This window comes from Lineus longissimus, chromosome 1, assembly GCF_910592395.1.
Source record: "Lineus longissimus chromosome 1, tnLinLong1.2, whole genome shotgun sequence".
NCBI lineage: Eukaryota > Metazoa > Nemertea > Pilidiophora > Heteronemertea > Lineidae > Lineus > Lineus longissimus.
The window spans coordinates 17,666,128-17,681,654 of NC_088308.1; the positions used below are offsets into that span (position 1 = coordinate 17,666,128).

General features: G+C 40.9%; 1 protein-coding gene and 1 long non-coding RNA gene across 2 annotated transcripts; both read left to right on the plus strand.

The window, feature by feature from the left end:
* The first annotated feature begins 1,680 nt into the window (after positions 1-1,680).
* On the plus strand, positions 1,681-15,391 carry LOC135492374 (uncharacterized). The gene is made up of 3 exons (XR_010448073.1): positions 1,681-1,824; positions 13,661-13,827; positions 14,602-15,391. It is a non-coding gene; the product is annotated as an uncharacterized LOC135492374 (long non-coding RNA).
* LOC135492310 (uncharacterized) lies at positions 9,241-11,588 on the plus strand. The gene is made up of 2 exons (XM_064778732.1): positions 9,241-9,306; positions 10,564-11,588. Exon 2 carries the CDS (start codon positions 10,569-10,571, stop codon positions 11,454-11,456), a length of 888 nt encoding a protein of 295 aa, XP_064634802.1. The 5' UTR covers positions 9,241-9,306; positions 10,564-10,568; the 3' UTR covers positions 11,457-11,588.
* Positions 15,392-15,527: the final 136 nt, after the last annotated feature.

Genomic DNA, 15,527 nt, shown 5'->3' on the forward strand with positions numbered 1-15,527 from the left:
TAATAAAAGGTTCAAGAAACCGAGTTTAACATATTGTATGACACAAACTTAAAGTGATACTATGATGTGATTTACAACTTGGCGGAAATACGTCCGTTTTTAATTGTTGATCACAAATGTAAAGCTCAAATTTTCCATTTTTGATTAAATTTATTATAAAATCGCTGTTTTAATCGCGTCAGACTGGCCAACTGCCGAAGACGTTTTGAAAAACCCGCACAAAGTCACGTGACCTCATGACGTCACAACATGAACAAGTCAGACCGTCGAGTATTTTCCTATTCGCTCCAGGAAGAAGCTATATCTACGGTGGCCCATAGAGGACCGATTTAGCGCCACAATGCGGGTTATAATGGTACTATGCAAGCTCGTTCTTATGTTAGCTGCTGTCTGGCTTCCGCTGAATGGATTGATCGCTCCAAATATGTATGAGATCGAAAACAACCGTGTCCGTGAACTTATCCTTCACCATATTGGTATAATGAAAATAAGCCAAGAGAAAATACTATAAAACTGACAATCAAAACGACATTAATTCCCGCGAAAATACACGTGTTTATGATGAAAGGAAGTATTGCCGAAGTACCATATCCAATACGCATGCGTGTAGGTAAAAAAATCAGTCCAGATGAGACCGCATTAGGCCCGATCGCGTTTAGACGACCAAATTTGATCCGGATGCATCCGGATGCATCCGGATTAGCCCCGATGGAACCAGCAAAAGAGGTGGACCACTTGAAGACCCGATGGGACCACATGAGACCCGATCGGTTTGCGTTTACACCAGAGAAATTTAGACCGCATTCGGATTCGATCGGATCTCATCGGGCCTTTTTTCTGTCGTCTAAATTCAGGTGAGCAAGCCAGGTGACCTCTCAACGGAGCTTACCACGAAATTATCATGACATTTCAGCTCTCGAAAATGAGTTATGTTTTGAACGAACTCTGAGGATCCGATTACGATTTCAGATCCAGATCATGGGATGAGCGCTTAGACGCTTTCCAAAAAGACCGCATAAGACCGCATTCCGATCCGATCCGATCGAACCCCATTCCAGACCGGATGTGGTCTCATTTTAATGTACCTGTTTAGACGCTAACAGCAATGAGGACTGATGTGGACTAATTTCTTTTGGTTCCACCAATAATCCGCATGATGTCGCGGTGGCGTCACCGATTTAGCGCCACAATGCGGGTTATAATGGTACTAGGCAAGCTCGTTCTTATGGTAGCTGCTGTCTAGCTTCCGCTGAATGGATTGATCGCTCCAAATATGTATGAGATCGAAAACAATCGTGTCCGTGAAATTATCCTTCACCATATTGGAATAATGAAAATAAGCCAAGAGAAAATACTATAAAACTGACAATCAAAACGACATCAATTCCCGCGAAAATACACGTGTTTATAATGAAAGGAAGCATTGCCGTATCCAATACGCATGCGTGTAGGTAAAAAAATTAGTCCAGATGAGACCGCATTAGGCCCGATCGCGTTTAGACGACCAAATTTGATCCGGATGCATCCGGATGCATCCGGATTAGCCCCGATGGAACCAGCAAAAGAGGTGGACCACTTGAAGACCCGATGGGACCACATGAGACCCGATCGGTTTGCGTTTACACCAGGGAAATTTAGACCGCATTCGGATACGATCGGATCTCATCGGGCCTTTTTTCTGTCGTCTAAACGGCCCTACTGAAAGGTGACCTCGAATCATCTTTCGTAGCAGTCCGTGTCAACCTGGATGAGTGACAAGCAAGATGGTGTCCAATAAGTGGATAATTATATGGATTGCACTCTTTAATCTACTTATAGACAAAGGTAAGAGCTTCTTACGATACTTAAGAGACATTCAGTGATCAGCACTTCGATATCTGTAAATGTGTCTGGGTGACCATGTGATACATAGCTTTTTTCTGTCTATAATTGATGTGACCAACTAGAATTCACGCAACAGGAGTTATATGGGTTCATGCGTAGGCTTGCACCCATGGGTGATCGGGGGTCATGAAAATAGGAAAAAAACGGCTCCCTGTAAGAGACAATACAATCCAAGACAGTAACATTTTCCTAATGATCCGAACCCGCTCATTCGGTTAATCCGCCATGGTTTGGTATCTCAAATAATCGCAGTCTTCCCCTGAAGACAACAACTAAATCACTAAATTACGGTATAATCGAGTCCTATCACCCCGCGCCATGTGTGATGCAGAGCCAAGACGCCACCGCTCTGTTAAGATATAATGGCGTTCATATATCTTCACCTGTCGATAAACATGGGAACCAACTCAATCATTTTAAATTAGTTTCTCGTCGTAGACGGAGGTAAAATACTGTATCATAACGCGCAATTGGAGATGCGGTGGCTGTTCCCTCCGAATGCGACTGCGTCAGCACAAATACCAATTGCAAATATATCTAAGAGTCCAATTTTGTTTTAACTCTTTAAGGCTTTTTTTTATACATATAGCTTACATCGCAACTACATGTACATGTTGTTTTCAATTGACAAGGTATGCATTGACAAACTATGACGTTAACCGTTATATCAATGCACATCGGTAATTTAACTAGTCCAAGCAGGGTGACACACGTGTGCGTCCCGAATATCAATCAGCGTTTAATTTCACTAGCAAATATTGTTTCATGAACTAAATAAAGAGTGTATCGGTCTTGATTCAACATTCCGGTTTGATCACCGTCTTTACCTGTGTCAACGTGTGCAATTTAAAAGGATGTTTATGCCAGCGTTCATAAAATGGTTGATGATCAGTGTTTGACAGCCGTCTTCACTGTATTTAGTAAACTCTTAGAAATAAAGGTTTTATGAATGTATACATACATCATACTGAACTTCCAGCGGTTTTGCCTCCGTAGCCTCCACACATACCACTGAAGTAATACGTGTCATTTTTCTGTATATCGCGCGTCTCATTTTACGGTGCACCTCACCCAAATTTGATCTGATTCTGCTGTATGCAATGTACACTATCTGTATACGGTACATAAAACAGCATATGGTGAGCCCGTTTTTCGATCACACCGACTTCACCTTCCATGGCCACTGCGCTGCTAATATGAACTGGATTGCGAAAGGACTTCACGAGGTTTCCCTTTTAATCTTCTCTAGTGACACTGCGTAAGTTTCAATAAAAAGAAAATTGTGGTTTTTGCATGAGATTTAAAAACGCTACACTTCCCGAGATATCAGGCTTAGGTGCACCCAGGACGACATTTACCCTTTCCGCGTTTATGAGTGAGTAAAACTGATCAACTTCAGTGTCAAATAGATTGCATACTTTTCATCAATGTATAGACGCGCGTTGACTGGAAGCTTAGCAATGTCAATATATTGAGGGTCAAGATGTCATACATCCGTGATCAATCCTGTCGCACATGAAAAGTAGGCAGTCATATAAAACTTGCGCCTAATGTCATTCTCCCGTCGGTCATTCATCATATCCTGTCAGAGGATTGAGTTTACTCAGGCTAAGTCGATTTGGTCGTGAAAATTGCGTGAGCCCTCTAATATTTTGCACTGTATTCGTGGGATTGTCAGAATTCGCTCTATATCTCGAACATATGGTTGCCATGTATCCCGATAATTGTCAACCAACCCGACTAAGAATGATAAAGAGAAGGGATTGATTGTATTGGCTAGATTAATGAGAGCGAGCCGCAAAACCACACGATGTCTAGAGCTTAAATCACGGATCTACATGTATATCGCAGTGCTATAGATCCGTGCATAAATATACTCGGTGAAGAATGATTGCCCCATTCAAGCAAACAAGATAATCATCCAGTCATAATACAATGTAATATACCGGTAAATGCATTTTCTGAGCATCTCATGTACATCTTATACACTACATCTCTCTGAGCCAAACTAAGCATCACATCAAGCATTGAGCCGAGCTTTATACCCCGCTTTTCATCCAGCTGTTAATATACGTCGCGTTGCAAATGTCGGATTCGATCGGATCTCATCGGGTTTTTGCCTGCGTGTGTAAGCGGCCTTATACCATTTTGTCTGGTCATTTGGCAGTACGGACCCACCTGATTCAGCTAGGATGTTGCGACTGCAACCGCTGGTACATGTCAAAATGGGGCACCCTGCTCTGTCATGTCTGTAGCAATGGAATGTAGGCCTAGGTAAAAAAGGTACTGAAAAAATGGTACAGGAAAAAAAGGTACGGTAGAAAAGGTACTGAAAAATGGTACAGGAAAAAGATTTAGAATTTAAAACAGGAATTTAGTTTGTTTTCTGCATTGTACAGCAGTGCCCAATTTATTATTTAATTTTGATCAGGAAGCAAACTTGTCTTGTCGTGGCTTTAAGGGTTTCTCCAGGATTGGGAATAACTACTCGTACATAATTTGTTCTATCGTAGCATCCAGTCTAATTGGTCCGATCAGGTGATATGGATAGCCATTAAATATAAGCAAATAAGATTGTGATTGGAGTTTTTAAAATTGTTTTCAGATACTATTGTTTTGCTTTAGGCTTGGATCTCTCTGAAGACATACTTAGGGGGAGAGTAATTGGCCAGTTAGATTGATTATATCTATGCTTGTCCTTGAGATGGTATCCAGCTAAAGAAGACATATGCAGGAACGCGTGTCTGAATAAATCACCTTTCATTTAATTAAGAATAAAACAACAAAAGATGTGTTTTTTTAATGAATGGAGTGATAACTTTCTTTCGTGCAGAGGGGAGAGGGGGGGGGGGGGATTCAACGTCTTTTTTTGTATAAGATGAAGTTATTTTGGTTTCCCTTTGCTCATAATCTTGCTCTCCCCCTCAAACACAGCTTATTTTTCCTGGAGAAACCCCGGCCTAAGCCACAACAAGACAAGCTTGCTTCCTGATCAAAATAATTCGGCACTGCTGTACTTAAATTCCTATAATCAAGAGAAAAACATTTCCTGTACTTTTTCCTGTACCTTTTTTCCTGTACTTTTTTCCAGTACCTCTATTTCCTGTAGCTTTTTACCGTTCCTTTTTTCCTGCACCTTTTTCATCGTAAACCGTAGCAATGATACACCCGCAAAAAAACCCACTGCCGGATCTGCACAATCATGCATAAAGTGATACATGTATAGTCTTTATAACAAGGACACAGCCGCACATGGCTTACAGGATAGAAATGCAAGCGAGCGAAGGAGCATACAGCTGACACTGGTATGCGAGAATGGGTTTATGGGGACTTGGCTTCATTGTCGATTGTATGAGTTGATCAAGCATATAGATGAGACAGTTGTCAGTCCATTGCAGGTTGGTGCCCCAAATGCACCGCGGCCAGTGATCCAAAGGTCTGTCCTGATAGCAGTCAGGCTGGACATGAAATAACATTTTCATTAGTCTGCAAATAAAAAAAGCAACCAAATGTGAGCAGGGTCTGGTTGCTCAAAAAAACATTTTGTCACAGGCACTGGCGTTAACTTAACTTGATATTTATCGTCTTAAATCAAGTTAAGTTAACGGCAGCATCATTGACACTGACACAACTTGCTGAGCTCTGGCTAAATGAGACGCATGACACGTGTAGGGAAAGGGGAAAAGGGTAAAGGAAAAAAAAAGAAGTCGTTTTAAAAATTCATTTTCCAATTAGTTCAGAAAAAGCCATAATTACATCTTGAGTTGGTGCAAATGTGAGGTTGTGAGTAAAACCACAACAAAGTCACTGTTTCTTGATCTTTTCCACACAATGACGTCTCTTCAGGCTGTTTTTTCCTATTAATCTTTACCTAAAATCGTGAGAGATATGGGCGTGCTGTCAACTAACTCCATCTCATTTGATTTTCAAGAGATTTTCACTTTTATTGAACTTTACGGATAATCTTGTCAGACATCTACACCCATGTTACATGTACGAGCCTTTTCCAAATATTTGGCCTGCATATGGTCAATACTTAGCCAGAACCGATCACATGCAAATGACGGTGCCCTGGATATTGATTTATGCTCTGTTTACCTGAAATATCCTCATTAAAAATGCAGGCAACAGTTGGTAGAAATAATTATTTAAATATTGTCATACCTTTTAATCAGATTAGAATCAAATTAGTGAAGAAACGGGCTGCTACACGTATGCGCAGATATCTGGAGCCAACCATAGAGCGCCAATTCTTCCTATTTTTACTGTGGTCCAGTGGCTCGGGTTTCGTCGGTGTGATACTGGGCAGGTGTCTGCCTAACTTGCTTTACTCTACCCAGGCCATATCTTCCTCGGGTTGCATGCCAAGGTATACATTACCCGGGTCCTTTCAGGATGGGTGACATCTGAAAATCGCACTATAGCGGCCGCCATCTTGAATTTCAAAATGGCCGACACCGCAGGACCCCTTGACAGTTTTTCATGATAACTTTTGTTCTAAATTAGCTACAGAGATGGATGAACGGCTAACTGCATGTTCTTGGGTATGGCCAATCGAATGGCAGCGTCAAAATTGACTCCAGATGCCCGCCGTCTTGGATTTCAAGATGGCGAATGGTAAATGGCACGCATAGTTTTCACACCAACCTAAAGATTGTAGGCTGCCAAACCATTTAAAGATTGGTGACAGTGAAAAGGCGGCTCCTGTTGACCGCCGTCTTGAATTTCAATATGGTCGCCTCGTCGAAGTCGACCTAAAACAGTTTTTTGGCTATAACTTGAGTTTTAATACGGCTCCTAACAAAATTCAAAGCTAGGTCATCAAGTCCAACCCAACCAATCGAATGGTGCCATTGACGATGACGTCACATGGCCGCCATATTGGATTCCAAGATGGCCACCACTAAAATTATGCATCTCATTTGCCAAGCCTGATTATTTGCACAGACATGTATTAAGAGCTTATTACAGCAAAACGTTTTTTTGCTCAAATGTACTTTATGACCATTTGCTATATTTTAGGTATCACTGACATGATAGTAGTACCTGCTGCGACCGCCATTTTCAATTTCAAAATGGCTGCCACAGCAGAACTTCTGGACAGTTTTTCGATGATATGTTCCCCAGTTCCCCGGGATTTATATCCCCCTTTATTTTCAAAGAGGATGAAAAATGACACTACAGAAATGATGTTGGACGGACCGGAGCCAAGACCTATTACGTGACACCCGTTTGTTAAAACAATAATTTTGGTTTCAGACAGGGGGGCCTACGTTTAGTTTCAATTGCATGTAAGGCAGAATCCTTCAATAAAAGATGAATGTCACACTACGTAATGCTACATATGCAGAGGGCCTACGTATATTATATACAATGTATTTTACATCGCACCTCTCACAAACGATACGCGGCATAAAACACCCGAATGTGGAATTACCTTTAGCCAGACATGTGGGCGGTTATTGCCGCAAATATTCACCAACGCGCGAGGGATGGCAAGTGACTCCTAGTAGCCGATGAGGCGTATAGTTCGTGGCGCGTACAGCTGTAATTTCTAAAATCTGCATTTCCTAGAATCGTCGTGAGGGATAGATACCGCGAGCTCTAGAACCCGCAGGTTCTAGAACCGTGAGCGATAGATCTCGTGAGGGATAGAAATTCCAAAAAATCCGTTATGTGGCGCCACTGTCGCATATTGACGTCGTCGTATTGTTTTTGCTGTAAGCGACACTACTGTCAGTTGGCCTCAACACGTGGTACTTGTCACTGTCAGAAAGCGCGTACATGCGTAGGCTACTTTCGTTGCAATTTTAAAAATGTGCGACCAGTGGCAGCTGCAACAGGCAGCACTACTGCTTCAGCAAGTAGTGCAGATTTTAGACCAGCAGCAGCCCGATCAGCTGCAGCCGAGACAGCCTCCAGCAGAGGCTAGTGATATAAACCCGAGTATAAACCCTGATTCTACACCATAACATAACATAACATAACATAATTTATTTCTCTCCAAAAAACCCTTTCGGGTATAAGAGGTTATATGATTTAACATTTACATATGGTGGACCAAGCTGATGAATTCTTTACAAAAACCATGAATATTGTCTAAGTTTACCCGGGAACATTTAGTCATAATGCGATTGAAAAATTCATGATAAAAAACCTGAGGTAATTCTTTTAAGTTTGGAAACAACCTTACTCGCATGTGACGGAAATACGGACACGTAATAAAATAATGAAGTTCGTCTCTTACACAAACCTGGTCACAAAGACCACAAATATTTTCTGCAGTTTCATTTCTATACATTCTGGTTACTGTTTCTGGGAATTTTATAGATCCAGTACGAAATTTACAAATACTGACCGTTTGATATAATGGTAATTTTTTAACATAGGGCTCCATATTCAGGTTTTGTTTAAACATTCTATAAATTGTACATCTGAAATCGTTATTTACCTCGTTTCTCCATAGTTGTTCACACTGGTCTCTCATTATCTGTTCAACTACAATTTTCAGTTCTCGTAGGGACAAAACCTCAGGAGTATACCAAATTTGAGTGAGGCCACAGCTGTCTAGAACAGTTTTCACACTTTTACACCAGCCTTGGTTTAAATAACCCTTGTCTAAATGCTCCCTAGTTATGTTATAAAAGATATAAGCCCATTTATCTATTTTTCCAATTCTGAGTCTGTTCCAAAAAGATAACATTCGCACGGCTATGTGAATCTTCAAAGAGTGTCGCCCAAGTTCTCCCATTACCATTACTGTAGGAGTTCTTAACGGTAATCGTAGCAAATATTTACAAAATTTAACTTGTACACGGTCCAGCAACTCGGTGTTTTGGTTACCCCACACCTCACTACCATATAGCAAAACTGGTGTGACTACTTTGTCAAATATGTCTAGACTCAATTCGACCGTAAGAGAAAGTCTTCTACACGCTCTTCTACACCACGAATATGCGACAGTGGCGCCACATAACGGAAATCGTTTGAACTGCTATCGCTTACGAGATAGTGGCGCCACATAACGGATTTTTTTGGAACTTCGATCCCTCACGAGATCTATCGCACACGGTTCTGGAACCTGCGGATTCTAGAGCTCGCGGTATCTATCCCTCACGACGATTCTAGGAAATGCAGTTTTAGAAATTACAGCTATACGCGCCACGAACTATACGCCTCATCGGCTTCTAGGAGTCACTTGCTATCCCTCGCGCGTTGGTGAATATTTGCGGCAATAACCGCCCATACAGACACTAACAGCTGGGCCAAACCCAGAACGGCAGTTAAAATTAATGACTCAATTTCTATTCGCATATTTCTAATTCTTAATTATTTCTTGATTAATTCATGAGAAAGACGATATAATGCGAGACCCTCAATGATTTCTGTCAGCATTCGAATCTGGAAGCACCCGTTGATAAGGTAAGTGCCACGCTGTTACATCGTTACTCTTCTTCTCATTATTACTCCCGTAAAACATGCCAACTGAGCCAAACCCAAAATCTGCTGACATCGCCATACTTTCATCCATCGCCCGAAAGGCAGATGTATCAGCCAATGAAAAGGATTTTTCGTCACTACCGGAGTTCCTTTTGATAATACTCCCGATCTGTTTTTTAGACGAAAGTATATAACCCAGTGAAACCCCATGATGTGGCGAAGTTAGCAAGTTTTTTCAGCATCGTTTTTCACAAAAACTCAATCGATCGGGGATTGTGCCAACAAAACGTTGTACATTTTAAGAAATCTTCCAAAATTCACTAGACCCCGCTATTTACGGGCGTGGAAAAGTTTTTTAGTGCAAAGTGAGCATGTTTGACGGTCCGTGTTTCATCAGCGATAATGTTTCACCTCTTGGGTTTGTTGATGAACAAACTCATAATACGGGTATATTTGTACATGTATATCACTTTTTTTACTTCCGAAAACCAGTCTAGATAAAAACGTAATTATGCTATTTTAAAGGTTAGAGCCTGTACTCTTAAAACAACCTGAAAAGCTTACAATTTCACAGAGAACGCAGCACACTTGGAATTCAATGTTGGCCACTGGCCTCCGACACTGGGATGAAGGCAATACACTGAAGCAAAACACTTTTTCAAATTCTGAGGCATGAAAAATACCCTGATTTAAACTGCATTAAAAACTGAATAATAAAAACACTAAAAAGAGTTGGGGTCATTAGGCACTTTTCCGAGCAACTCCAATTTTTCTGTCCCACCCCTTATTTCGCGACGTTCTTTAATAAACTGGTTTTCTGAGACCAAGCCGAACCACATAGCTTATAGTCCATTCATAAATATTATGTCCGCATCGTTTGGGGATCTGGAGGACGAACAACCTTTCCGGAATTCTTTGAAATTTGGTTTTTATTGATCCTTGCCTCAAAACCAAACAGATGTATGCACCATTCCAATTTCCTATAAATAAGGAAAAATCGTTTCAACTACTTGTAGCGTGGGGTAAAGCTCCTATTTTTTCAGAAACAAAGTAACAAAGTGGATGCGCAAAAACAAAAATTGAGATTTCGAAAACCGAAAGAATTTGGTAGTGAAACATAATAAAATTTGTTGACAAAATTATTTATTTATCTATTTCCCAGAATCTTAAAAAGGTGCGAAATTTTACAGGTATTTCTGACCTATCAGTCAGTAAATCTTCATAATCATTATCTTCCAGATAAAATGAAGTTCGTCATCCTACTGGTCCTGTCCGTGGTCATTTGCAGTGTTGCCACTGAAAGAACCATCAAGAGAGAGGAAGATGTGACCCAGGAAGAGTCCGAAGAGGTCGCCAAGAGATTGTTTTTCAAGAATTTCGTGAAGAGCCACTGGAAGGAAGCAGCCAAGGCTGGTCTTAAATTGGCTAGTAAAGCCCTTGAAAAGAGAGGCGAGGATGTGACAAAGGAAGAGTCCGAAGAGGTCGCCAAGAGATTGTTTTTCAAGAATTTCGTGAAGAGCCACTGGAAGGAAGCAGCCAAGGCTGGTCTTAAATTGGCTAGTAAAGCCCTTGAAAAGAGAGGCGAGGATGTGACAAAGGAAGAGTCCGAAGAGGTCGCCAAGAGATTGTTTTTCAAGAATTTCGTGAAGAGCCACTGGAAGGAAGCAGCCAAGGCTGGTCTTAAACTGGCTAGTAAAGCCCTTGAAAAGAGAGGCGAGGATGTGACAAAGGAAGAGTCCGAAGAGGTCGCCAAGAGGTTGTTTTTCAAGAATTTCGTGAAGAGCCACTGGAAGGAAGCAGCCAAGGCTGGTCTTAAATTGGCTAGTAAAGCCCTTGAAAAGAGAGGCGAGGATGTGACCAAGGAAGAGTCCGAAGAGGTCGCCAAGAGGTTGTTTTTCAAGAACTTCGTGAAGAGCCACTGGAAGGAAGCAGCCAAGGCTGGTCTTAAATTGGCTAGTAAAGCCCTTGAAAAGAGAGGCGAGGATGTGACCAAGGAAGAGTCCGAAGAGGTCGCCAAGAGGTTGTTTTTCAAGAACTTCGTGAAGAGCCACTGGAAGGAAGCAGCCAAGGCTGGTCTTAAACTGGCTAGTAAAGCCCTTGAAAAGAGAGGCGAGGATGTGACCAAGAATTAGAAGGTTATTGTAAAGGAAAGTAGAATGGCAGGTGTCATATGAAAAAGATGCGAGTAGGTACTTCCCGTATTCCTATGTAATGGCTAGTCTTCATTCCATCTGAAGATTGAAATAAAATCATCACTGCTTTGACATTATCGTTTGCGTGAGCCAGTCTTTTTTGTTCTGGTGATCTGTTCATCGAATTCACAAGGGTTGTCTAGCAGGGTGTGTTTTGTTTTGGACAGGATTTGTCACTCATAGTTCACGAAGGATTAGAAATAATTTCGTCAAGAGATCACCTCACATTCTCAAATTTATTTGAACCTTTCCGGAATTCTTTGAAATTTGGTTTTTATTGATCCTTGCCTCAAAACCAAACAGATGTATGCACCATTCCAATTTCCTATAAATAAGGAAAAATCGTTTCAACTACTTGTAGCGTGGAGTAAAGCTCCTATTTTTTCAGAAACAAAGTAACAAAGTGGATGCGCAAAAACAAAAATTGAGATTTCGAAAACCGAAAGAATTTGGTAGTGAAACATAATAAAATTTGTTGACAAAATTATTTATTTATCTATTTCTCAGAATCTTAAAAAGGCACGAAATTTTACAGGTATTTCTGACCTATCAGTCAGTACATCTTCATAATCATTATCTTCCAGATAAAAATTGGAAATTTTGGATAACGCTACAAGAGAGCTCCATGTTCATTGCTAATTGACTTCCTGCCCCTACTTTTGACCTTGTTTTATAAAAATACGGGTAATGAAGATTTCCAGATAGAAATGGCTCGCCTAGTGACGCACGTACAGTGGAGCGTGTGATGCACGCCTTAGTCGCCGTTGGTTTGTTGCGCCATTACAAAATGTAGATTAAAATTAACCCAACACCAGCGAAAATCCTTTATTAGAGATCAGCCAGTGTTATGCTACATGTGGTGGCGCAAAGTGGCGAGAAGGGGAATTATCATCCTTGCTAGCTATCGCCCACGACCTAAATGCGCATTTGAAAACACGGATGGAGTCTCGTGCCCAGGCCATTTGGGAAATGACTCTCCCTACTGAGTGAGGATGCCATTTCACCGCAGATCATCAGATCAGGCCCCACATGTCTCCGAGATAATTGTTTTTCTTTGGCACGCCACCAAGTAGAAAATGCAAAAATATTTATTAAATTGGATGATAACCAGACAACAAATCCTGGTGTCGTGTGCAGGTAACGGACGACATTCATTTCTTCAGATACGCTTACTGTTTTTGCATATTCAAACCAGTCATATGAAAGGTAGAAAGGACAACTATAAGTGACACAGGAAAGATAAACTTATGACGGGTACGCCTAAGATATCTACTTGACCCTCAATGTATTTACATTGTTCAGCTTCCAGACAACGCGGTGCGAAGGCAGCACCGCTGGAAGTTCAGTATGCCTTTCTGGTGGCAACGATTCTGCTTTTCATCGCACTGACCAGTCATCTAATTAGCTGTCACCCATCTGCCTACTTCGTGTTACTGGGTGATTATTCATCAGTGGAAAACCAGTGTCACTCGCATTTTATGGGAGTGACATTGGCTTAAAGATAATGAATGTGAGGAGTATCCCAATTTGATTATTGAGCCGAGTATGGCCAATCTGAGACAGGAATTCAAAACCTCCGTTGTAATTAGGAAAACACCAGAGTTGTGGTAATTGTAACGATGCCTTAATCGTGACGGCAATAACGTCCTTGATCTCTCATTTCCAAAGGTAGCGACTAAAAATAAGACTGTCCATTATGTGTGATATTGCTAAGCAATGAATGGAATATCAGATTTTAATAATAGACATATACACGCCGTGGAAGATATATCTTTGAGAGCTGCTATTAGAAAGGGTTCTTTCAGTGCTATAGGAATATAACTTCTGATTTGGCCAAACCATAGATAAAAGACATAATAAACGCAAAGGAAAATTGTTTTGTTCCGGCGAATTCATCCATTATTACCAAGCCACGGTCGAATGCTTCTCTTCGACAAAAAACTTCGATTATGGTATCAACTACACATTTTGATTTTGATCAGTGATACATTCTGAATCAACTTTTATTTCCAGTTTCCAGTTTTCTGTTTCAAATTTACTTTCGCATTTAAAGACGAAAGATTAACACGTGGTGTCTTAGTTGTCACATGTATGAGCTACATTTGAAACTTGAACAGAAATTATTTGAAATCCCATGTTTTCAGCTTTCGGAGGCATCTACTATGAAGGACTGACTGGTACCAATCTTTCCTGCTACACGTGTAAGGAAAGTTACAAAATCACGCCATACGACCCAACAGCCCACACCTGCCAGTCAAACCTTCCCAAAGTAGACATCATCTCCTGCGGCATGAAAGATAAATACTGCAAGGTATGACTGCAGAGAATAAATATACCCACGCTGATCTCTGTAGCTTTGATAGGTGCCGTCAAAGCAGATCTCACAGACATCCGTGCAGTGCAGGGCCGGAGAAGCGAACGTTAACCCTTTTTAGAAGTTTACCTTTTGCCACCATTTTGCTTTGAGGAGACACATGGACAGTGTTGCTGAGAGCATATATATGAGTATGGTTCTTGGCACTTCATTCTTGAGTATTTAAAATTATTCGCTCGATCACACTCACACATAGGTTGTTATACGGAGATGCCTTTTGAGATACTAGTATATATCAGGCTTGGAGACACACAACTTTCATTTAAACCACCAGCGACGAGACGACATTTAGTAGCTAATTATTTTATTCAAAGTGTAACAAACCTAATTACATGAGAGATAATTTTAAAATACCCGAGTGAGAATATTTCATTTTCATAATGGATAATATATAAAGCATCGTTTTCACCACAGAAGTTTGGGGGAGACAACCAAACCGCTTGGGTTAGTGCAAAAGTGGAAGCATTTCAAAAGCATTTAAAACCACATTATTCAATATTTGATTTGAGATGTTTGAAATTGATACCTCACTGTCGGTATTGATTGTCTCACCCAAACCGCTCGGGTGGAGCTAAATATAGGCTACGCCTCGGTTTTGGTCTACATTACGAGCGGTTTGGGTGAGACAACCAATACCTCCAGTTCGGAATCAATTCCTTAATCAAACAACCTGTACGTGTATTTCTAATCTAGAATGAATTACAATTTAAGGTTGAGAGGGTCGAGCTTCATGGCGTGAAGATCAGCATTGAAAGAAGCTGTACGGACACATGTTACTATGGATGTAAGTTCCAAGGATACGGATTGACCTATCTGAAATGTACGTCGTGCTGTAGAGGACATGCGTGCAACACAGACAGCCACGGAGTGATTATCACGCCAAGTTTATTTCTTTATGTGATGATGATTTTAATTGCTACATTTATAATCCGAGGATGAACGATAAGTCCGTATCATTTGAATCGTGCCTAAACTTGTTTATGAATGACAACAGAGTGTGAGTACACAGAAGGACATACTAGTTCTGGTGATTTGTTTTCTCTCTTAATACAGCCCGGCTGCAAATTTAGGGCAATGGCGTTAAAAGTTAGAACTGGGACAATCACGAACCCAAGGGTTTTGTAATTTTGACGCGAGTTGTTTACTACGTTGAACACTAAAGATCTGATTTCACTGCAGTGGTTTGCCGTGGCGTCAAAGTTTTTCCGCTTTCACGAGCTTTGTGGTCAGTTTCATTCCGCTTTCGCGGCTGTATGTACTTGCAAGCAATAGTATAGTTATGCACTCTTTACCAGTGTCTCAGATAAGAAGGATTGGGTTAATGTTGTCAAGTGTTGAGTAACGAAAAATACTCGATGCTGAGGGAAACCACAGTTCCACACACTGCCTTCTATTGGTGATTCATAGTAAAACATGGTCGATCAATTATATATATATACATAACCAGTGGATATCATAAAAGGTTCATGAAACCGAGTTTAACAATATGCCTATTGGCAATTAACAACCATTATTATATGACACAAACTTAAAGTTTTTCAATAGAAATATGCATCGATATGATAATCGCCACCCTCGACCAACATTTTGTTATTTCTGTTGCCTAGTTACTCCGCAAACTTCACGTGTTTGTTTCA